The sequence below is a fragment of the Manis pentadactyla genome, chromosome 13 (genome assembly GCF_030020395.1).
Source record: "Manis pentadactyla isolate mManPen7 chromosome 13, mManPen7.hap1, whole genome shotgun sequence".
Taxonomy (NCBI): domain Eukaryota; kingdom Metazoa; phylum Chordata; class Mammalia; order Pholidota; family Manidae; genus Manis; species Manis pentadactyla.
This window is the reverse complement of record NC_080031.1, coordinates 29,215,386-29,239,554: the sequence shown is the minus strand read 5'-3', so window position 1 is coordinate 29,239,554 and position 24,169 is coordinate 29,215,386. Positions and strand designations below refer to the sequence as shown.

The window sequence follows — 24,169 nt, the reverse complement described above, 5'->3', positions numbered from 1 at the left end:
CCAGGTGAATCCTGAGTACTATCTCTCATGAAGTTTTGCAGGGACACAGGCCGGACATGAGGCTTTGACTCCGGCTTCCATGTCCTGGGCCTCAGCAGCTGGAACTGCTGCTCTGGCTTTAATTGGTACCCCAGTTCTAACAAGATACCATTGGGTTACCCATCAAATTTTTCTTTCAATACTGCAGCCTTTGTCAAATCAGCCCACATCTGGGTCCTCAAGACCTTCTTGGGGCTTTTTGCACCTCTCCTTTCAGTCATAGCTTATACTTCCTTCCAGGCTCTTATTGTTCAACCTCCCCCAGATCTACTAAAGTACGAGTAGCCTCACTTATGGGTTGCCCTATGTGGGGGCCAAGAATAGTCACTAGCGACCCAAAGAGAGATGGGGGAGCTGTATGCAGCACCAAATTTCTCATTCCTACAGTGAACAAATCCTCATTGGGGGGGTCCATATTATAGATGATATTTTTCATGCCCAATTCCTATAATACCTGCTGGAGCTTTGCATATATTTTCCAGCTAATGGGTATGTATGGTAAATCACCCTGATTAGGCCGAACTGTCAGCCATACCTGATTCCCTGAAGTATGAAAGACACTTTGCAATGGCTGCTGGAGGGAAGGGTGAGTTGTCAGGGAAGCCAGTCTACTCATTTCAGAATCCAACACAACAATGTTTTCCACCCCCATATCCCAGAGACATAAAAGCCATGTAGGCAGAGGTTCCAATGGCCTCCACCTATACTGGGTGCTCACGTCCAACAGCTCATCCTAGGTATAGGGGTGGAGCATGGAGTGCTCCACAATTTAGGGAGGGGGCAGCTCCTCCCCCTGAGGAGCCCACAGTTGTTGCTTTTTAATTTTTTAAATTACAACTGGGTGGGCCTTTAATACAGGAGAGGCTGGTACCTCAGGCAGTGGCCTCAACAACAGATTGGTCCTCGGCCCCACCCCCTCTTCCTCTCCTAATACCTCCTCTACCATCTCCTGGGCTGAAGGCACTGCTCTTTCCTCCCCCTCCCCATGACCTCCTGCAACACAGCTTTTCCAACTGCCTCCCCCATTGCTGCTGCTAAGGAGCATGACCCATCCTCTCAATAACTGTCTCTTTCCCTTAAGGGCATCCCATAGGTCATCACCCAGATCCTCCAAGTGATGCTGAAGTGTCTCTCTCTCTCCTGCTGAAGTCTCTCTCTCGCTCTCTCTACTCAATAACTTTTTCGAGGAAAATGAGATCCCAGAATCCCAGCGGCTACATGACCACTCAGGGTTTATAAGCAGTCTTCTATCTCATGGAAGGCTAATTCCACAGCTTCTGGTGTCTCCACCCTTCCCCAATTCTGGGGAAGACCCCACTCCTCTAGGAAGTGCTTTACCCTAGACCAGTTTCCCACTAGGTGCTTCCCAAGTGGAAGCCCCACAGATAGGGGGCTCCCGAGTGAAGCTGCACCCTCTACTACTGCAGCCACTGGGGCCTCCCCACTATCCACAGGTGGGGTTCCGGGCATCTTCCCACCATCTCTAGGGGCAGCCCATCCAAGGGTTGCATTCATGTAGACAGATTTTGTATTCAGAGGTCCTGCTGACTACTTCCAGATGTAACTCTGGGGGAAAATCCCAGGGCAAAATATTTGAAACTGACATCAGTCAAAGGGAGAAATAAAGTTTATATCTTACAAGTAGTTGTCCACTTCTGCTCCCCCGTGTCTCTCATGACCAGGCTGCAGAAGAAGAAGCCCCCACCCAACCTCTCCAGTCCTGATAAGCCTTTGCTCGCCCTTGTAATGACCTATTGGTATAGAGATGGACTATTCCTCTCAACCCCCTGGAAACACCCATTGGATGGAGATGCACTAAAGCCAAGCAAGAGATTCTGGAAATATTGCAATTTTACCCATAGTCACTCACTACCGTAGCTCTTGGGAGTGTTATCTGCTGGTGGCGCTCAGCTAGAAGTCGCCAAAGGGACTGTAATGAGCTAAAAGGAGCTGCCTCCCTCATCGTTTTCCAGACAGTAATCTGCATATAATGAATGATTGATGTGAAGGTGTAGGGCCTGGATCCTTCAATTAAAGACATTTTTGAAGTGCCATCCCAGTTTCAGAGTTTCCTGTGAGACCTGCGGAGACTGCCATTGCGACTGCATTGTGATTAGTTTACACCTCTGCGCAGTCTTGATTCTTTCATTCCTTTACACCCACAGCAGCTATGGCTCCAAAATTCTGCTAATAATACTTCATGGGATCAAATACGTTTATTTTTTCATGTTTTTCTGTTGATTCAACTTCACAGTAGTATAAAGTGTTGACTTTTAATTATTTCTTATCTTCTCTACCAAATTGAAATATGTTAGCCCTTTTTCCACTTTTCCCCCCTTATTGCTCTCCTTTTCCACCCTCACCACAAAAGTCCTAAACAAAATACTAGGAAATTAAATGCATCAATATATAGTAAGGATATTACATCATGACAAAGTGGAGTTTATCTTGCAAATGCAAGGTTGGTTTAATACTCATAAATGAATCAATGTTATTCTCCCTATTAATAGATTAAAGGAGAAAAACCAGATGACCCATCTCTAAAATACAGCTCTCCTTTATGATTAAAAAAAAGTTTTAGTAAACCAAGAATAGAAAGAAACTTCCATAATCTGATAGAGAACATCTTGAGAAACATTTTTCCCCTAAGGTCAGGAATACAGCAAGGAGGTTGACTCTAATCAAGTCTATTCACCATTGTACCATTGTGCCAGAGGTCCTAACTTGTACAATGAAGCAAGATAATAGAAAAATATAAAGAATAAAAATAAGAAAGGAAGAAATATGACATGATAGTTTGTCAAAGAAAAAAATTCAAAAGGATCTAATGGCCACAATAAATGAATTTAGCAAGGTAGCAGGATAAAAGATCCTTTTACTAAAATCAATTTTACTTCCACATACTAACAACAAATCACTGAACATGAAATTTAAGAATACTATTAACAATTGAAAGTCTATCTTTAAAAAATAGTATTTACAATGGTATGAAAATATGAAGTACTTAGGGATGAACTTAATAAAAGATGATAAAGATCTTTGTACTGGAAACAAAGGTATTAAAGAAGGCAAATAGATTAAGGGATATACCATGCTTATGGATTAGAAGAGTTAAAACATTAAAATGTCAATATTTCTCAAATTGATCTATATATTGAACATAATGCAAATCAAATTCCCAGCAACTTTTAAAAAGATATTCACAAGACAATTCTAAAAGTTATATGAAAATTTAAAGGACTTATGATAGCCAAGACAATTCTGAAGAAGGGCAAAGTTAGAGAACTTATGCTATCTGATACCAATACTTACTACACAGATACAGTGATCAATAAGTATGGTATTGGCATAAGGATACTAGACAAATATATTAATAGAACATAATAGAGAGTCCAGAAAGAAACTTCCACATGTAAGTTCAGTTGATTTTTGACAAAGACACTAAAGCAATTCAATGGGGAAGGGATCTTTTTCACATATTGGAATAATATTTACAGAAAAAAAAGAACCTTGGCCTTCAACTCATACCATATTCAAAAATTAATTTGAGATGAACCATAATCCTAGCATAAAATCTAATATTACAAAGCTTCTAAAAGAAAACATGGAAGAAAATCTTTATGATCTTGAGGTAGGTAAAGATTTCTTAAACAGGATATAAAATGCACTATACATAAAAGAAACATTGGTAAAGGGCAAAGGCAAGCCATGAACTTGGAGAAAATATTCACAATGCACATATCAAAGAACTCATATCCAGAATATCTAAAAAACTCCCTTAAATCAATAATAGTCAGTTGATTAAATTTAAAAATGGACAGAAGATTTGAATGAGCATTTCATAAAAGACGGTACCTAAGGCATCAAAAAGAATATGAAAATATATTCAAACAATCACCAGGGAAGTAAAACTTAAAAGCACACTGAGATACCAAAATGTGCATAAAAGAAAAGGTCAAATTTAAAAGTAGACAATACTAAGTCTTACAAAGGATGTTCGGCAACTAGAATGTTTGTCTTGCTGATGGGAGTATATAATGGTGCAAACACTTTCTGTAAAAGTTCTTGGAAGTTTCTAATAAAAACATGTATATATTTTCCCAATGGCATTTCCATTTTCAGGTATTTATGCAACAGATATGAATCCATAGATTCACAAAAACACCTGAACAGAAAACTTTATAGCTTCACTCTTCATAAGGGATCAAACTAGAAAATAACCCAAATGTCCATCAGCAGGAGAATGAATAAACAAACTATGGTATATTCATCCAGTGGACTACTACTTGGCAATAAAAAGAACAAACTAATGATACACTCTACAGTGTGGATGAAACTAAAAATATGTTGAATGAAAGAAGACTTTGTGACATCATGTGATTCTATTTATATGAAATTTAAGAACAGACAAATCTATGTGATAGAAATCAGAATAATGGTTGAGGCAGGGGGACAGAGGATTTAGTTAGATATTGACTGGAAAAAGGCATAAAAGAAGTTTCTGGGAGTGATGGAAAATGTTCTTGATCTTGATCTGGTTGACGGCCACCCAAGTATATACATTTGTTCAAATTCATGAGCTGTACATTTAAGATATATATACTTTAAACTCTGTAAGTTATGGCATTAAAGTACTGTCAGGACAAAGAAATCAAAAGTAAGCCACCATTTACAATGGCAAATTTCATCACATTGAGAACAAGTCTATCTATATTAAAACATTTATTTCTTTGTAAATTTTTTCATTAATACTTGTTCAAAGCTGATCTAATTGTATTTTATTTGGAAGATATGAAGTTGTTAACAGATTAGGAAATTTCCAGCATTTACAATGACTCTCATATTTACTTTGGAATCAGAACAGCATGTTCCCTTTGTTAGATTTCACTTTTACTTTCAGTTCTAGATTTCTGGGTAGAATCTTTATGTATTTCTTTAATTAAAAATGTAACAACTCATAATGAATAGTATTAGGCTGGAACTGAAGTTGTTACAGCATTATTATGTGAAATTCCCTCCAGAGAAAGAATATTTTTATTATGATTACCCTCCAGAGAAACATACTTAAAATAGATCATTAAATAATATATTGAGAATATACACTGTTAAGAGTTACCAAAGTTCCAAACCAGGAGTGGGATGAAAAATTCTCTAACATACTTCTCATGCCTTGCTTAACACACTGACAGTACAAGAAAACTGGTAGGTTAGACAAAGTAATGGCCATATGTGTCTATCTTGTCACTTTCCTCAAACATTTCCTTGCTTATTTCTGTCTTTAAAAGAGAATTTGGAAAAATATATTTAGGTAAATTGGATGCTGGAATGAAAAGGGTAGTTTTTATATAAAATATTTTTTTATATTCAAAGGATTAAAGGGAAAATGAAAGGTATATTATATTATAGAGAATTTGGGTGCAGGTTTAGAATAGAGAAGGCCCAAGATTTATTGAACATCTTTTATTTGCAGGTACCCTGCTAGTATTGGTATAATGCAATGAACAAAATATATACAGTCCTTGATCATATGCAATTTAGAATTGTTACAGGAAAACAATCACTTTAAAAAAATCAGTATTTAAAGTTGTGCAAAATGTTGCAAAGGAGACATTAATCCACTTCAGGCCCTAACAGGTCTGATCCCAACTCTCATTACTAGTTTAGAAGAACTTGAGAATCCTAGTCAGTTCAGGATTTCTTAGGCCAGGGTCTTTAATTGGGATAAGTGTTTCCTTGGGTGAATTTACCGAGTTTTTTCAAAGATTTAGCAATGGGTGAGTGGGGACTCAAATAGTTTTAAGGGATTTAACAACCTAATTCTCAATTTCCACATATAGTTTTTCCTAGACTGATGCAGCTTGAAAACAAGAGCCAGGTGCCAGGCCTGTGCTGTCTTCTCACCAACCTTTTCACTATGGTTCACTCAAAAATTTCAGGCTTACCTCTCACTCATCTTGGGTTTTAAAATGGTGTATTACCTTTGGGTGGACAATCTTCCTGGACTGTTAGAAATAATTGGTGTTGGTATTGAGAAACTGAATGACTCCAATATCTGGGTGTAGAGGTGTCAAATAAAATGTAACACACCCAGTTAAATTTGAATTTCAGATAATCAATGAACAATGTATTCAATAACAAATATATTGCATAGAACAAACTTACACTAAAAAATTATTTGCCATTTATCTCAAATTTAAATTAGGTGGGTGACCTATATTTTAATTTGCTAACTCTGGCAACTTTATTTGGGTAACAAAAGTCTTGTGGTTTCTAAGTCACTGACTTCAACAATATTGAGTTATCTACTGATAACTAATTAAAATTTTGGATTAAAGATCACTAAATGATTTTTGACTGTTTTAAAAACAAGTTCAAAAAGTTGTGAGAAAAATTGGTATAACATTTTTTCTGGGTCTATAGGCTTATATGAAAAATGTTTTTCAATACTTACAATCTTTAGAAATAAAAAAAAGGAACAGAATCTGTGCTGAACCTTATCATACTCTAGTAATATTCATGAGCAAACACTTGATCAAATTGTTCAAATATAAGCTGCAACCTCCAGATTGCATCTGTAATGTAATTTACTTTTAATCTTTAATAATTGTCAACTTTGTATTATATTGTTTTGACCTGTTGTGTAATAAATACTGAAACTAATATCAATGACAATGCAATCAAGGAGAAATTTTTCTTTTACACTTAGCATCTTATAATCACAGGAGTAAAATTTAATTCAATTCATACACATATTTGTTTCAGAAATATGTGCTGGAGTGATCATAAAGACATCCATTGTGGATGTATACTAAAATCCTAGAAGTAGAATGTTTAAGAACTAAAGGCAATGATATAATATTTCCAATTATTAAAGATAAGCTGACGTATTGTTTAATAGATAATGGTGGGTATCAAATAGCTATGGTATTTGTTGTTGAATTAATTTAAGAGTGCTGGATCAATTTTATTCTAAAATATCTATGTCAACATTTTGTAGTCCCTTTGCAGCTGTGACAACTTTTATGTTTTAATGCTAAGTTAAAAATTTGCAAAGGAATAAAGTTTTTCAAAATTGTTTTGGTGGGTATCTGTTCACAAGTGTATAAGGACAACAAAATGTTTTCAGTCATCTCAAAGGGGAGTTGAAAATGGCTGAACAATTTTTGAACTAAGCAGACTCAAAAGTGTATTGAAATCACCACATAATAAGCTTAATCTTTTTAGTATAATTACGGCTGGAACTCTGCTATGGACAGCCAAATCCACCTAATCCAGAAGATACCTGAGCTCATTCTGACTGTACTGAATGGAATGCACATCCTTGTTGCCACAGGATGAATTCCTGAATAATATTATAGGTTCTGCCTTCTGTTCCTGAAGATCTTTTGTCTACTGGACGACAGGAAAATCAGGTGAGCTCTCTCAAAACATCTGTTACCTTGGCTTGCACTGTCCTTAGATAATGTTGCTTAAGTTTACTGCTTAAACAGGGAATGCTGAGGAAAATATGACAGTGTGGCTAAACTCAGACTTCTTTTTCATGAGCACATCACATACTTCAGTGATTTAGCGGAGCCTGGGGACAAAAAGCTAAAAGGAGAAATTTTTTTTTTATTTCCAACTCTACTTTAGTTATAAAAACAGCCCATCAAGCAAAGAAAAAAAAGTTTCAATACAGAAAACTAAGGTAATCTCAACGTTTAAAACAGTCAAAATAAATTGAAAAGAATCATGTGATTTTTTTTTACATACCCCTACATTCCTACTCATGCTTTACTCTCAATTAGAACAAAATAAAAATTATCATAAAGACTTCAAAGTTTTGGTGTTCTTTTTTTTTTTCTTTAAATACATGGGAGATGGATCTTCTCCAGTCAAGCTGACCAGTGATCATCTCTACTCAGCTTATCAAGATTTCCTCTGACCCACGACCAGTGAAGCACACAGGTCTTTCAGTAAATGCCACGCAGATACGCCATGGTTAAGAAACAGTTCACCCTTTTACGGTCATGGAAATCCCCGAGTGGGTTTGCCAAGCTACTGATTAAGGGGAAGTGTGTGTGGTTATTACCGCTGGAGTTCCCCTCAGTCCTAAGAGGAAAGCACCAGCGCACATGCAAACCACTGGGTGGAGTGCAGGCGCGGGGTGGGTGGGTCGAGGTGAGGCACTTAAAAAGCAGCGTGAGACTCCAGCCTGCATCGAGCGGCCGGGGCGACAGGTGTCACCCGAGAAGCTTCGGCCAGCACACCCTCCCCGGTGCGCAGTGGCCTCGGGCCAGCAGGTCAGTGACCAGGGCGGCGGGGAGACCGCGAGCGAGGGGCGTGCGCGCGCGCGCCCGTCTGCGTGCGTGCGCACGCGCACCCGCCTCCTGAGCGTCCGGGGGCGCGCGGAGCCGGTGGCGGAGGGCGGTGGCCGGCGGGGCAGCACGATAGCGGAACGTCATCCAGGCCCGGAGGTCCGCTCCAGATTGGCTCTCTAGCCGGCCAGAGGCGGGCAAGGAGTGGGTCCCCGCGGCCCGGGCGCCCCTTCCGGTCGGGCCCCGCCGCCGCCGCCGCCGCCGCCGCCGCGGGGTCTGCGCGCCGGCCCCGGGACGAGGGAGGGTAGCGGCCGGCCAGCGCCGTCCTTGCCAGCTCGCTTTCGGTGGGCCTGCCTGCCCGGTACGCAGTCGCTGTTTTACTTCCGGAGTGAGCCAGCGGAGCGGGGAAGCTTTTAACAGTTGGTTTAATTCGATTGCCAAAAGGTATCACCCAGACTTTGAAGGCGCCGAAGAAGCTTCAGGACAGAGCCTAAAGCGGAGCCTTGGCACAGTAAGGACTCAGTAAAATCTTTATGTGGTGAACAAATATGGAGGCATGTTCCCAAGTGGCAGAAAGCAGGGTTTTTTGGTTGTTTTCCTGAAGATCAGCATGGAAACCCTGTAGTGCTCTTAATCTTGTTAGTAAAGTGTTGGCGGCTATCAGTGATACTAACTTTGTTATTACAGCAGTTATTGCTAACTTTAGGTGTTACACCTCTCTGCTAGGACCCCTTCTGAAGACTCTACATCAGTTTTTCAGGTTTAATTCTCACAGTCTTAAGCAATTACCTTGGTTATCTCCACTGACAGTGAGGAAACTGGATCAGGGAGATTGACTTGACCAAGTTCACACCCCTGGTATGGGGAGACTGAATGGTATTGGACACCCAAGATGTCTGACTGCAGATCCTGGTATTAAACCATCCCTGGACAGTCTTTGTAGTCATTAACGTAAAAGTGATCTTAATACCACGCAAATGAGGGTTATTGTGGTCATGGTGTGCTTAGTCAAGTTTGCCGACATTGACTTCTTCAACAGAAGGTCTTAGTGTCTGCATGAGGGGCCCTGCCCACTGAATGCTGGGAGTGGGAGGACGGTAAAGAACTGAGTCAGTTCTGCTCTGAAGGAGCTCCCCGTCCAGGGGGAGGCGGAAAGAAATGGCATACTTACCCTCCAGTGTCAGCGACATGGGAATGCCAAGTGCCCAAGTGGGTAGCCACACCCAACAGCCCTGGATCAGGAAAATGGCCTACTGGAAATGATGAGAGTAACGATCCAAGAGGCGGGGGACTTGAAACAATCAGAGAAGGAACCACTAGAAAAGAAAGAGGAATTCCAAGACAGTGGTTTTAGAGAAGCCAAGGGAGTAGAACATTTCTAAGAGGAAGTGGGCCCCAGTGTCAGATGCAAAAATTTCCATTGGTTCTGGGAAATAAGCCATTGGTGTTACTAATATTGAAGTGGCACCGGCTAAAGCCAGTTGTACGGGAGACCTTAACCATAACTGCTTGGTCAGTTCACTTGGCTATGAAGAGAAGGTGAGATACAGGATAGTTCGTAGAGTGGAAAGGGGGGCTGAAAGAGAATTTTTTTGTTCGTTTTTATTTGAAAGCTGAGACAGACCTCAGCATGCTTGTTATATTGAAGGAAAGAGCCAGTAGAGAGTACCAGTTGGAGAAATGAGGAGATGGAGTTCAGAGCAAGATTTCTGAGTGGGAGAGAACGGAAGAGGGGTAAGTGTCTTTCAGTGAGGCAGCAGATAGGCTGTGAGGGGAAAAGGCGTGGGTTTGAGAATGTGAAAAGATTTCTGCTGAATGCTCTCTCTTGGAGACGTCGAAGGCAAAGAGCAATCTACCAAAAGTGAGCTGGGGAGTAATGGAGGAGAAATTTGAGGAAGGTATTGAAGGTTTGGGAGATGCACAGGGCAGCGGGCTAGGGAGCTGGCCAGGCCTAGGTAGGATTGTTAAGGGATGGCTGAGGGCCAAAGTGGGGTCTGAAGTTGGGTGGCCCCACTCTGCAAGGTTTGCAGATTATCCCCAGCAGCATTTAGAAGTCTGAGTGTTGGAACTGGTGAAGGCAGTGTTCGAATTGATCCAGAGTTTGCATCTTGGTATATTTTTGTGTATATATCATGTAACTGTTGCTTTAATTTCCACAAGAATATGCCTTGTTTCCACACCAAAGCTTCTTTAGTAATAAGATCTGTGTAAGGGGTTTGCCATCTCAAATTCATAGAGGCCAGGCTGGTGATATAAATGAACAAAACTATGGGTGTCTCTTTTAAACAAAAACACAATTTGTTTACTATTTAACAGATAGAGATACTCTTTTCTACACAAAAATATGGTACTCCTATTTTTCTCAAAATATGTCCCTCTTTGTCAACATTTCATTTTTGTTATTTTTGATAGACACAGGGATAACAATGTTACTTTCTTCATAATTCTTCTGTAAGAAAAAGAATAGTGCCAGCTCAGTGACAAATTGCTGACAATCAGTCTGTGTCAGGGAGTCAAAGTATGATGCCAGGTGGAGACTATATGCCCTTTCCGAGAGGCACACCCACTGCTTGGTGCTAGCCAACTGTTGTCATGTAGGAATATAGGTCCTGTATTGCCAGATCTGATTTTTCTAGAGAACTTTGAAATCTAGAATGGGATTATGGGAAATCTTTTTTTTGTTAGTAATGAATTGAATGTTGGTAATTAATTACAACATTTAAAAATACCGTGGTCCCAGAAAAAAACTTATTTGGAAAACTGATGAAACTTAAGTAAGGCATATAGGTTAATTAACAGCATTGTATCAGTGATAATTTCCTGGTTTCTATAATTATACTGTAGTCAGGTAAGATGTTAACTTCAGGGAAGCTGAACTCAGGGCATATGGGAACTCTAAGTTTTCTCTAGGAATAAATTTCAAAATAAAAAGTTTTAAAAATTAGTAAAATACTGGAGTCCAATTTTGTATAAGCCAAACATAATACCTTGGCTGGCCCCCAGTTTGAGCCCTCTGGTTGTTATCTGGGATTTTTTAGACTCTGTAGTGCTTAGTATAACACTTTGTACATGGTAATCAGTAAATACTAGTGCTCAGTTTGGAGAAAATGTTTAAAAAGAGATCATTGTGCTGCTACATCTATGAATTATTTACCTGTGTGTGTTTATTTTTAACAGGTTTTACAAAGGAAGCCAACTGTTCTACTTCGATTTTTTTCCAGTTTTTTTTTTTTTTTAATAAATCAAAATATCTCAAGATGGAGGCCTAAAACCCTTAAAAGGGACTTAGTCTAATCTCCGGGAGGTAGTTTTGTGCATAAATAAAAAATTAAGTAGTTAACTAGAGTTTTTGGTATCCAAAGAATGTTAATTTTTAAAAAATGATCAAGGTACATGAGGTGTGATTATAAAATAATGATGAACTTGATGCTGAATTTGACTTGAGGATGTAAAAAGTGATTGTAGCTGGGACATACTGTTGAAACATGCTTTTCAAAGTTGGCCAGGTATCTTCTATTGGCTCCTGTGTAGAACAGAAAAAGTATCTATGTTCGGTAACGATTTAAAAATGAGTGATAGTTATCTAGAACAAAGAGTTAATATTCAGCCCTCTGCTAAATTAGAGAATTATGTAAATAAGAACTCTGACATGTTAAAAGGTTCCTACAATGACAAATATCAAGAACAAAACTTTTTGAAAGGTACAACAAATGTAGAGAAAGTATAAAAGGTAAATGTGATGATTGGTAAAGAAATTAACCATTTATGAAACTATTAATATTTTCAAACTCTAAAATTTAGTTTGTTCATACGGACTGTTATCTCTGAGAATGATAGAAGCAAGAATGATGGCTGGTTACATTTTAGTAAATGAACAAACTTATTCAGAAAGAGAATTTACACAGAGACAGTAATGAATACCAACCAGTTTTTTTATAACAATGTGTAAAATTTTTGACCAGTGAAGGGAATACTGAGGTTAGACCCAATAACTCACCTTTGAGGGAAATAATCACTGGGATTGAGATACGTTTCTCCTGCCACCTGGAAATAAAGCACTAAAGTCTGCAGTAGAAAACCCCATCTGTAGGACCCAGGAAATGCTTGCCAATCACTGCTAGAAAAGCCACGATAACTTGTTTGTTGGTCATTGCTGACATTATTAATACAGAACCTGTTTGGTAACAGCTAGTCAATCATTTGAGATGTTCTAAAGTTTGAGAAGGTCTCTGCTGTTCAAAGGGAGTGGATTATGACAAAGTAAATTATTACTATTTTTTGTGATAAATTCTGGTTCAAGTATGCTATCTGAGGTAATTTCTGATCGATGCCAAATTTGAACAGTTTGATTATCCATCTTAGCTTACAGACTCAGCACTCTGATTTCTGACTGTTTTAACAGCAAGTCCACTATCAGAATAGATCTAATGTTGGTTCTCAAGCATATGAAGCTGAGCCTAAAAGAACAATTGAGTAAATACAGTAATCTCTGATAATTTGTTTGAAGTAGAATGTTTAATTTGTTAAGATCTAATGGTATCATTTTGACTAAGCAGTCAGGTTCCTGACTATCTGTGGGAAGTAATTATTATTTAATAAAACTTGAAACCAAGCTTTAAGATGTGTCAGCTAATTATGTTACTAATTAAACTCTTTATTTGGAGGAAATGTTTTGATTGTTTTGTTTTCCCATTTAAAATTATTGTAGGAGGAACAATTACTTAATTTGAGCAAGATTTGGGATATACTATGTTTCACTGAATCTAAGATGTCATCAATTTTAAGGCATACCATTATTTTATGTACTTATAAGAAATAAAAATATTGCTAATTATGACATGCCTTTCTTTAATTGTAAGATACTTCTCAATAACATACTAAACCATGCATTTTAAAACCAGTGAAATATGGTAATGCATTATTTTCCTCTTCTGAGGTAGGTCTTAATTATTTTTTTTCTGGCTACCAAATTTCACAGTTTTAAAAACAAAATAAACATAGTTTGAATATTTTTTTCTTTAGAGCACTTAAAGAGTATAGTTTTTGACAGTGGACAAGCTAGCTTCGTGAGTCAGACATTCTGTCTTCAGGGAGGCTGAATGTCTATTGGAGAGATAGACTTCTTCGTGGAGATGCCTGACACTAAATGACATCTTGATGACCTAAAGCACTCTTTGCTTTTAGGAAGGGTTTTACTTTTCATTATTAGATACTGTGTATCATCATGTTTACATTGTATATATAAAGATTATACAAAGTTGCAGTTGTGCATGATTGTCCCTTTAAATATCAGTATGGGATTCAGAATCTTACCATATGCTGAAACTCTAAATGTATAGAAGATTCAAGAATTAAAGATTTCCTCTTAAAGGTGTTCCGCCTAATACTAAAACTAACAAAAACCAAAAGTTGTGCACAAAACTACCTCCCCAGAGAAAGGCTAGTCCCTTTTCCTCCCCATCCATTTGATTATGAACATAGTAGAAAACAGTGTATTCTTATCAAACTTGATGAAAAGTACCAATCTGTTTGAACTGAAGTATGACTTTTCATGTGAACTGTACCGAATGTCTACATATTCAGCTTTCCCTGCCGGTGTTCCTGTCTCAGAGAGGAGTCTTGCTCGTGCTGGTTTTTATTACACTGGTGTGAATGACAAGGTCAAATGCTTCTGTTGTGGCCTGATGCTGGATAACTGGAAGCAAGGAGACAATCCTGTTGAAAAGCATAAAAAGCTATATCCTAGTTGTAGCTTTGTTCAAAATCTAAGTTCAGTTAACATTTTGGGAGCCACCTCTCAGCCTACTTTTCCTTCCTCAGTAACAAATTCCACACATTCATTACTTCCAAGTTTGGAAAACAGTGGATATTTCAGTGGCTCTTATTCAAGCTTTCCATCAGAGCCTATAAACTCTGGACCAAATCAAGGTTTTTCTGCCTTGAGGACAAGTCCCTACCATTGCACAATGAATACTGAAAAAGCCAGGTTACTTACGTTCCAGATGTGGCCGTTGACCTTTTTGTCACCAGCAGACTTGGCAAAAGCGGGCTTTTACTACATAGGACCTGGAGACAGAGTGGCTTGCTTTGCCTGTGGTGGAAAATTGAGCAATTGGGAACCGAAGGATGATGCTATGTCAGAACACCTGAGACATTTCCCCAAATGCCCATTTTTAGAAAATCAGCTTCAAGACACGTCAAGATACACCGTCTCTAATCTGAGCATGCAGACACATGGAGCCCGTTTTAAAACATTCTGTAACTGGCCTTCCAGTGTTCCAGTTCATCCTCAGCAGCTTGCAAGTGCAGGTTTTTATTATATGGGTAAGAAATTTAACCAATATTAAAAAAAATATTCAACATGTTTTATCTCATACATTTTAGTGGGCAAATTATATGTATTCATACATTTTGGTCCAAAATTAATTTTAGGTCATAGTGATGATGTTAAATGCTTTTGTTGCGATGGTGGACTCAGGTGTTGGGAATCTGGAGATGACCCGTGGGTGGAACATGCCAAGTGGTTTCCAAGGTAATTGCTTTGAAATTCTCTTTGCAAATGTGTGTGACTATTAGGAGATGGGTTATATGTACTTACCTTATAATCAGCTGTTGCTTTTTTCTGTTTTTGTTTCAAAAATCCATTTGTGGATCAAAACAAGATGGATTACTTAGAAAAATAATTACTTAAAAATTTTGGTAGAAATTTAAGACAGAAGAAGTCAGTTTGGAATTTTTTGTATGTAATTTTAAACATATATATATATATATAAAGATTATATATATATATATATATATATATATATATATATATAAAATAACATATGCTCATTATAAAACCTAAATTACACATTATAGAAAAGTACAGAGAAAAAAAAATGTCTGGAAGTCTCACCACTTAAATATGACCACAGTTACCATTTTAGTGAACATCCTACAGGCATCTTTTTAGGCATATGTACATATATAGACAAATGTGCATAATTTTAATGAATTAGATGTTATATATACTGTTTTGAAACATTTTTCCAGTCAGCATTGTGTCTTGGACATATTTCCATTCATTCAGCACTCAATAATATTAATTGATAACCTATTGCTTGGCTCTGTTGTAAGTGCTTAAAATACTTAGTTGAACAAAATCAAGACCCATGGTCTCATACACTAATTTTATAGCAGGAGAGGGCAGACAGTTAATAAAAACTTAATAAGTTATGTAGCACACTGGAAGATAAGTGCTGTGGATATAAAGAAGAGAGCAGGGTATGGGAGATGAGAAGCACCAGGCTGGTTGCAATATTAAATAGGATGATCAGGGTAAATGTAGACCAGACCCATCTTATCTGTTCTGATCACTACATAGCTTTTCATCATTATATCTTGCTCTTTTTATTATTCCATACTTGCTTACACTCTCCTTGTTTTATTCAAATCAGATGCCTATATTTTTCATGAAGACTTTTAGTATTTTTATTGATTACTAAACTTGGTATCCTAACTTATTTTCATTATACAAGTTTTAAAATATACTAATATATATTCATTTATAGCAACTTTGTGCTCCCCAAATATTTCAGATTTCAAAAATTATGAACATTATAAAGGATCCATTACATAGGCATTTTAAAAAAGTGCTGCTGGATTTCCATTGTAATTTTGTGGGTGTTTAAAAAGAATGGTAAATTTGCTTTAGTTGTGTCACAATTCATTTTGTATTTAAGTGACAGAGGATGTATATTATCTAGTTATCGCCATACTTGTGAATATCTGACTTATTAGAAAATATGTTTAGCTTCCTCATTCATCTCTCTTTATATATTTCCAGCTTTTAAACATACAAAGCTTATGTATAAATGGTGTCATTTATTAGAAAACCTTCTACCTGTATCCTTGGCTCTTGTTCTTAATGTTCAGAGTATTTTTAGGACTATTAGAATAGTTGAGGAGAGCATGTAGGAGCTCTGAATGGAGACAGCCTTGCCTGCAATAGAGGGAGAGCCTTATGACCCTCACGCACGTCAGCCTGGGTGATCCCAGCTAGGGCCTTCCTCCTGCTCACATCATCTTGCCTTGGACTGCAGTATCTCCTGCCACTTGCCATGTGCTAAGTGAACAGTCAAGTTATATGTATGTTTATATTCATTTGAAATATTTAGCATTCTACAGATGACCAAATAAAAATAACCCCCAGCTTAATATTTTTACATTTTAGGTGTGAGTACTTGATACGAATTAAAGGACAAGAGTTCATCAGTCAAATTCAAGCCAGTTACCCTCATCTACTTGAACAGGTAGGGATATTTTGTTTTTTTTTAAATCATTGGTTAAAAGAGATGAATTAGTTTCTGATAACTACAGAGAGAAGTATTTCAGTGAAAAGACAAAAGTTGCTTTAAAAATACATTTTCTTTTTCACAACACCCAATGTTACCTTAGAAAATACTGTTCTTTGGATGAAAGCAGGTCCATAATTAGAATCCTCCTAAAAAATAATATTTAAATTATATTCCTAAATATTTCTCTAATAAAGTTGCAATACAACTATTTGAGGGGAAAAATTGGCATGGAGAGTAGCATTCAAGAGCTTTACCTATTGTATAAAAATTTCTTAAAAATATCTGAGAAAGAGATTTGTATTGTTTTTCCTAATCTTCTGGAGAACCAAATAAAAACTTACATAATAGTTCGAGGGTCAGACCTTCCTAGGATTGTCAATGGAACTGATACAAGGTCCAACTTACCCAAAGGATGACCCAGGAAATTGAAGATCTTTGGGGTAAAAGGCAAACAATGATTGTCTCAGATCACTGAGAAGATGTAGTCTTTTTTTTCTACCTTAATGGAAATGGGTTTTATTTGTTAATACACACACACACACACACCCACACACACCACCCCACCCCCCCTATTAGTTTATGGCCCAGGGAATTACTGTTGAATATAAATGACATATTGCTTCTGATAGAAAAAATTATTTTGCCAGTAAGCAAGTCAGTTTGCAGTAAATTGAATAAAACAGGTCTCTTCATTCATTTTTATTGTAATGGATACGATGAGATTTATATTTTAGTTTATCTAATTTTTTTTCCCTGTAGCTGTTATCTACTTCAGATAATCCAGAAGATGAAAACACAGAGTCACCAAGTATGTATAATTATAATGATGACTGCATTTAAATAGAACCTAAGATTGAAGCCTGATAATAGTAATAGCATAATTCATATTATGATTTATAATTTATAATGGATTTTCAAATACATTAAGTTGTTATGTCTCAAATTCAGTGCATATCATAATTGCCTGAGGGACTTTAAAAAATATTACAGATTTTTAGTCTACACTTTAAACCTACTGAATTGAATCATAATGTCTAAAGTCAGGGCTGGAGAACCTATGGTTTTAGCCTATAGATGTTTTTTTTTACAACTACATACATCCAGCCCTATCCTTGTTCTCGGACTAGTATGGGAACAGATGCACAATATTCCTCATGTATTCTATGAAACAGAATGTGTAAAATATATTAGTCCCATTTTTCAGTAGTGTCCCTGAGGCTCAGAGAGGTTAAATGACCTGTCCATCATCTAAACCTAAAAGGTAAGAGAGCCAATACTTGAAAAAGCTATTTCACTCCATTATCTGGTATTCAGTTCAATTCAGTAAATATTTATTGTGTATCTGCTATTCTAAGGAAAGAAGAGAGAACAGAATAAACATAACTTCCGCTCTCATGAGCAAGAAGTCTAAGGGATACAGACAAATACCTAGGTAGGAGAAAGTGATAGGCTAGGGAAAGTAGAGGTGCTATGCAAGTGCATGAGGATAATTAACCCAGACTTGGACAATCAGAAAAGGCTTTCCACAGTAAGTGTTTGTTTTAAAAGAGAATTGAAGGGAAGAGTATAAGTTAACCAAATGATAAAGGGAGGAAGAACTATTCTAGGCAGAGAGAACAGCATGTGAAAAGACTTAAGTGACAAAAGAGAACAGGCACATTTGAAAAACTGAACAAAATTCTGTATGGCCAGAAGTAGGATTTGCAAACAGATAAATTAATGAAGTAGGCCAGCACTGCAGGCAGAATGTGACCAGAGAGCCATCAGTTTGTGACTTCTGGCCTGGAGTGTAGAATGTGAATAAGTGACAAGAGATGAGGTTGAAGAGGTAAACAGGGTCCAGAACATTTGGGATCTTCTGAGCTACAATTGAATGTTACCGTAATAACAGTGGAATTGCTGATGGAATTTAAGAAGGAATGTGACACAATCAGATTTGTGTTTTTGAAAAGTCCCTCTGGTTGCAATGTTGAGAATGAACAGGAGTGATATTGTAGGAAACCATTGCAATAATAGAGTGAGTGATGACAGTGGTCTCTTTCAGAAGTATATGAAAAATTTGACTTATAAAGCCCATTTGTTCATTTAACATAGGGGGCTGTGGGAGGAAGAATCTCAGTGCTGGATGGGTGTGATCCCCAGCACAGCTTTCTATTTCTTTTTTCCACTCATAGTTATGTCAGATAATGTGTATTTTATATCTGAATACAATAGTCTATATTCTTTTTTAGTGACTGAATATGTATCTTGTTATTTTAAATTTAACAAAGTTAGTAAAAAAAATAGTGCTTATATATTTTGGGGGGATTTATGTGTTGGATATTGTAATAATTTTCAATTTAAAAAATACCCAGACTATCTCAGTATGTGTTAAATTCTTTATTCATATAGTTATTCATTTTGGACCCGGAGAAAACCATTCAGAAGATGCAGTCATGATGAATACACCTGTGGTTAAAGCTGCCTTGGAAATGGGCTTTAATAGAAGGCTGGTAAAACAGACAGTTCAGAGTAAAATCCTAACAACTGGAGAGAATTATAAAACCATCAGTGATCTTGTATTAGATTTACTTAATGCAGAAGATGAAATAAGGGAGGAGGAGAAAGAAAGAGCAACTGAGGAAAAAGAATCAGGTACATAGATTTATTAATACCATCTCCATTTACATAAGAACTTTATATCACTGTATATGTTACTGGAAATATAGTAAATAAGATCGGATTTTCATGTGTAGTATTCTGAATTTTAATCCTGAAAAATTTCTTCACATTGAAGTATATTTGAATTGCTTATTAGCAAATTAAAAAATATATATTCAGTGAGAAAATTTTTTCTGCTTTTTCTTAATTTATATTTTTACTCCGGGTGGTTGACTGTGTATGTAATTATTCATGGCACATTTTTGATCCCAGGCTAGTTGCTCATATCCTTTGCTATAAGTTGGAGTGGGATCAGGAACTATTAATTTTAATATTAGGATAACAGTATGTCTATAATTTATTACTATAAATGTACAAATTATGATTAAGTTCCCTACCTGCCCACTAAAAAACTGAGTTCCCCTTTGGAGTGTCCCTCAGTTATTTGGGGAATCTTAGGATACTATTTCACATTCTCTCAAGACAGGTTACCCACATGCTTGTTACTAGCCTTGTCTGCTACTCTACTGCCTCTGTGCTCTTGCCCTTCACAAAAACTCTCTTCCTCTGAGCATGCCCACTCTCATTTGGTTGCTCCGACTGCTGCCATCCCTCTGGCCTAAAAAAGAGAAGCTGATTTCTCCTTTGTCACTCTTTCCCAAATGTGGACCAGATTCATCAGTCCTTTCAACACAGCTGAAGATAGACTACAACTTTTAACATGCTTTTACTGAAGATTTAGGGATAACAGAAGGGCATCATATCATAAATGGCAAATGATAATTGTAACTATATGTGGCCTCTCTTGTCCCTAAGCCATCCTCGGGAATCCCTTTGCCTAGTTTCTGGTTCATCTCTGTGTAGATCCAGCCAGTTTATACAAATGACTAGGAAAGTCTCAGTCATGTTTTCCTTTGTCAAAGTTCAAGCCTCCAAATAGCCACAAACCCCAGAAAGAGCAAAGAGTTTTACCCCTTATCCTTGTGCATGGCTATCTGGGAGCTATTTCTTCCTAGGACGACTGACTGTGATATTCTTCACTCCATTCCTGGATAAACCTGCCCCTGCCCATGAACGTGGATTTGTCCTCTGGCCACCCAGACAAACATTAGATCATAGTAACACAGCATCCTATATTTACCAAAGTGTGAACTACTCAGTCCTATACATCAACAACAGCAGCAACATCTTTGCTCAGCCTGGTCAAGTTCATTTCCTCTCTGAAGTGAACCTGAGGCTGTGTGTCCTTCCTGCACTCTTAGCCATTGGTTATCACTGAGCAGCTGCTTAAGGACTTGAACACCCAGCTCCGCAATTGTTTATAGACTCCATGAAGTCTAAAGCCATCCAGCTGTACAATATATTTCTTCTAAGGAAAATCAACAAGGTGTCCAGGGATGACCCCAAGTCAACAATATACAATAATTTGCATTGTCAGAAAGATCTCTTAGCTTCCCAGCTCACCATTATATCCTTAGTCTGTGCTCAAGAAATATTTTTTGAATAAGTGAATGCAAATACTTCCATCTGGGTTACTGACTCCTTTATAGTTCCCCAAGAACAGTAGATAAGTCACTTCTTGACAGCTATGTAAATAAAAGAAGCAATTTAGGATATGTTTTTCCAGAATAAAATAATAATACAGTTCAAAGGTATATTGAAGTCTTCATCTCTTATAAGCCAGAATATAGTTTATGACTTTGAAATAAGGCCTTTTTCCTTGGCTACTAACAATCCAATTTTAGAAATCTTGAGAATTTCAGAGAGCTTATTATATTAAGTTAGGTAAAATATAATTAGATAATAAATCTTAGATTGAAAAACTAATATACTTCAATATCAAGTGCAATTATATTTTTATTTTCTAATATATTACTACTTCTCTAACATAGATAATTTAACAAATACATTGATTCTAATTTTTCTGTCCCTCTGGCTCTTCTTTGTTCCTCCTGTTCTTTAAATTACTAAGGCTTGGCTGTTCATTTGTTCAGCATATACTTGTTGAGCATTGACTGTGCCAGACTGTTTAGGTCCTGGTCCTTTTCTTATTTATTCTTAGAACTTCAGTTATCTTCAAAATACAGTACCTTTGGCCTTGGCTTCTTGATTAAGCATTATATTTTATTCTTTATTAAATGGTTCTATTTCTGTGTCCTATTATTTGACAGAGTCAGTGTTTCTAAGATCGAACAATCATCTCCCCCACCCCAAATAATTCTTCTTTAGACAGCCCACCTATGTCATTATTTTATAGGAATAGCTTTATGGATCATGGTTAAACTATATGATAATTAATTAACTTATATCCATGTCATATTCTAAAGCAATAATAAAATTGCAGAGTTTCAAGGTATAAAATATTTTACCAATAGATACAAAATCTAGATAAGAGGGGAAGTGGTCATTGACAAATAGGATTTATTTTCAAGATGCTGTTAATGTCTTTTCCCTCTTACTATAAAATGTTTAGATAAGGGCAATATCATGTCTTTGGGAAAATAATTAAAATTTCATATTAAAATGGAATTTTTAAGACATTTTGTGGGTAAATGATAATTTCAGAAAAAAAATGGTCTGCCGTTTTAATTCTCTTTATATTACCTTTCTTCCATCTGACTATATTGAATTGAAGTTTCAATTTTTTAGGTTCTAAATTTTATTTGGTTAAAATCTTAGCAGGATTGCAGAATAGTCAGGACCACAGATCATGACGCCAAATCACCTTGGTGCCATTTCTGTTGGCTGTGTGTCATTCGGTGGTTTACTTGCCTCACTATGCCTCTGTTTTCTCATCTGCTGAATAAGGGCACTAAGACCTACCTCACAGGGCTTGTGAAGATGAAATGAGTTAACACATGTAAAGTGCTTACCATAGTCTTGATAAATGTTAGTCCTTATTATTAGTAGCATTATTATATTAATGCTATATATAATGCTATATATAATGCACAGGGTATCAGCTATCCTCAAACCTACCAATTAATGATTATGAGTTATGGTTGCTTTTCTTTCAGTTATATATGTGCAGGTGTGGAAGCATGTTTGTGAGCAGAGTTTGAACATATTTGTGTTTGTTTTCTTTTTTATAAAGATGATCTATCACTAATCCGGAAGAACAGAATGGCACTTTTTCAACAGTTGACTTGTGTGCTTCCAGTCCTGGACAGTCTGCTAGCTGCCAAAGTAATCGATGAAGAAGAACATGATGTTATTAAAGAGAAAACGCAGACATCTTTACAAGCAAGAGGACTGATTGATACTATTTTAGTAAAAGGAAATTTTGCAGCCAGCATATTCAAAAACTCTTTGCAAGAAATTGACCCCATGTTATTTAAGCATTTATTTGGTGAGTGCTGGAAAGTTATTTTGGGGAACTTTTTAGGTCAATTGAAAATATGCCCTTATTAATACTTTGTGGTTTTTGAAAATAATTCAGTCTAATTTGTAAACTATTAATTGCACAAACAGATTGAAGACTTTTATTGCCTTGATATTATGACATTTGTAGTACTTGGCCAGAGTTCTAAACTGTTAGTTTAAAAGTATATTTTCTGTGACTAAATATTAACCTTATTTGTCTTACTAACACTTTTCTTTTTCTCCCTCAGTGCAACAGGACATAAAGTATATTCCCACAGAAGAGGTTTCAGGTAAAACAGTATTAATAATTTAAACCAGTAGAAAACACTGTTTTTATTTTCTTGGCTTTTCATTGGAGGAAAAACAATAAATTGCCTTTTACTAAAAATTGTATTCTCTTCTTAGACTTACCAGTGGAAGAACAATTGAGGAGACTACAAGAGGAAAGAACATGTAAAGTGTGCATGGACCAAGAAGTATCCGTGGTGTTCATTCCTTGTGGCCATCTAGTAGTATGCAAAGATTGTGCTCCTTCTCTAAGAAAATGCCCTATTTGTAGAGGTACAGTTAAGGGTACAGTTCGCACATTTCTTTCATGAAGATCCAATACTTGGTCTAAAGTTTAGAATTAATGGATTAAATGTATTGTAATTTTAACTTTTATACTGATTTGACTTCCTTGAGATTTTTTTATTTATTTACAATTCAGAAAATTTTGTTTTATAGAAATATAAATATATAAACATAATCTTGTAAATATTTATCTAAAACTTGAACATGTGTAGATAGCAAGAAAAAGATAGGCTTTTGTTCCTGTGAGCAAAAAGCAGGGATAGCACTATAACCATAATACTAAATCAAGATTTCAGCATTATTGAAATTATAAGTGAAGTAAAATTTATGATTTTTTAATTAACCTTTCAGAATTTTAAGTATTTTAGAGTTCTAGTAAGAACCAGGAACACAGATTCCTTTCTTTTTTTGATCACTAGCCTACACATAGAGGATCTTGATATTTGTTGAATTATTTTTTTAGGGACACGGTATTTTTGTAAAGAATTCTGTCAGGCATAATTTAATAAAGCATTTAAAGTTACTCTTGTTCTTCATATCTTTATTTCTCTATCAGATGGTTTAGTCTCTCTCGGGCTCATTCCATACCTCCTTAAGATCTCTTGAATATGGAATTGCAGCTTAGATTCCTTTCTCTAAGATGCTTCTTTGTTTTCACTTGCAGAGCTCAGAGGTCAGCCACACCTGGCTTTAATATATAGAATTTTATGTGATGTCTGAAGTGAAAGCAACCAATTCATTCAGTAAATTTGTTTATTCAGGAAGTCTCATGTCTGTCCTGTGCATTGGGAAAAGAACCAAATTTTATTTTCACTTTGGAATTAATTCTGGGACTTAGCAAGTACACTGGTTAGCAGTCCTTGGAACCAATGGCTTGTTCTGGTAAATAAATTTATTCTGTACTGTCAGAACAGCAAAATT

The 24,169-nt window shown here is 36.6% G+C and overlaps 1 protein-coding gene across 6 annotated transcripts; it reads left to right on the top strand.

Moving 5' to 3' along the window:
• The first annotated feature begins 8,134 nt into the window (after positions 1-8,134).
• Positions 8,135-23,771, top strand: BIRC3 (baculoviral IAP repeat containing 3). 6 transcript variants are annotated; one of them, XM_057491175.1, is made up of 10 exons: positions 8,135-8,321; positions 8,781-8,847; positions 11,514-14,660; positions 14,769-14,868; positions 16,549-16,627; positions 17,432-17,480; positions 19,064-19,306; positions 22,407-22,661; positions 22,924-22,965; positions 23,081-23,771. In XM_057491175.1, the coding sequence occupies exons 3-10, from the start codon at positions 13,808-13,810 to the stop codon at positions 23,272-23,274; spliced, it is 1,815 nt and encodes a 604-aa protein (XP_057347158.1). In that variant the 5' UTR covers positions 8,135-8,321; positions 8,781-8,847; positions 11,514-13,807; the 3' UTR covers positions 23,275-23,771. The 6 variants fall into 6 exon arrangements, with proteins under 6 accessions (XP_057347158.1, XP_036758694.1, XP_036758695.1 ...); XM_036902799.2 differs by lacking the exon at positions 8,781-8,847; XM_036902800.2 differs by lacking the exons at positions 8,135-8,321; positions 8,781-8,847 and adding an exon at positions 8,340-8,697.
• Positions 23,772-24,169: the final 398 nt, after the last annotated feature.

Excerpts from the sequence above, each read along its gene's own strand:
- BIRC3 (XM_036902799.2), top strand. The coding sequence starts at position 13,808 with ATGAACATAGTAGAAAACAGTGTATTCTTATCAAACTTGATGAAAAGT. Across the intron at positions 16,628-17,431 it reads ACCCTCATCTACTTGAACAG|CTGTTATCTACTTCAGATAA; the intron begins GTAGGGATATTT and ends TTTTCCCTGTAG. Across the intron at positions 22,662-22,923 it reads GTTATTTAAGCATTTATTTG|TGCAACAGGACATAAAGTAT; the intron begins GTGAGTGCTGGA and ends TTTCTCCCTCAG.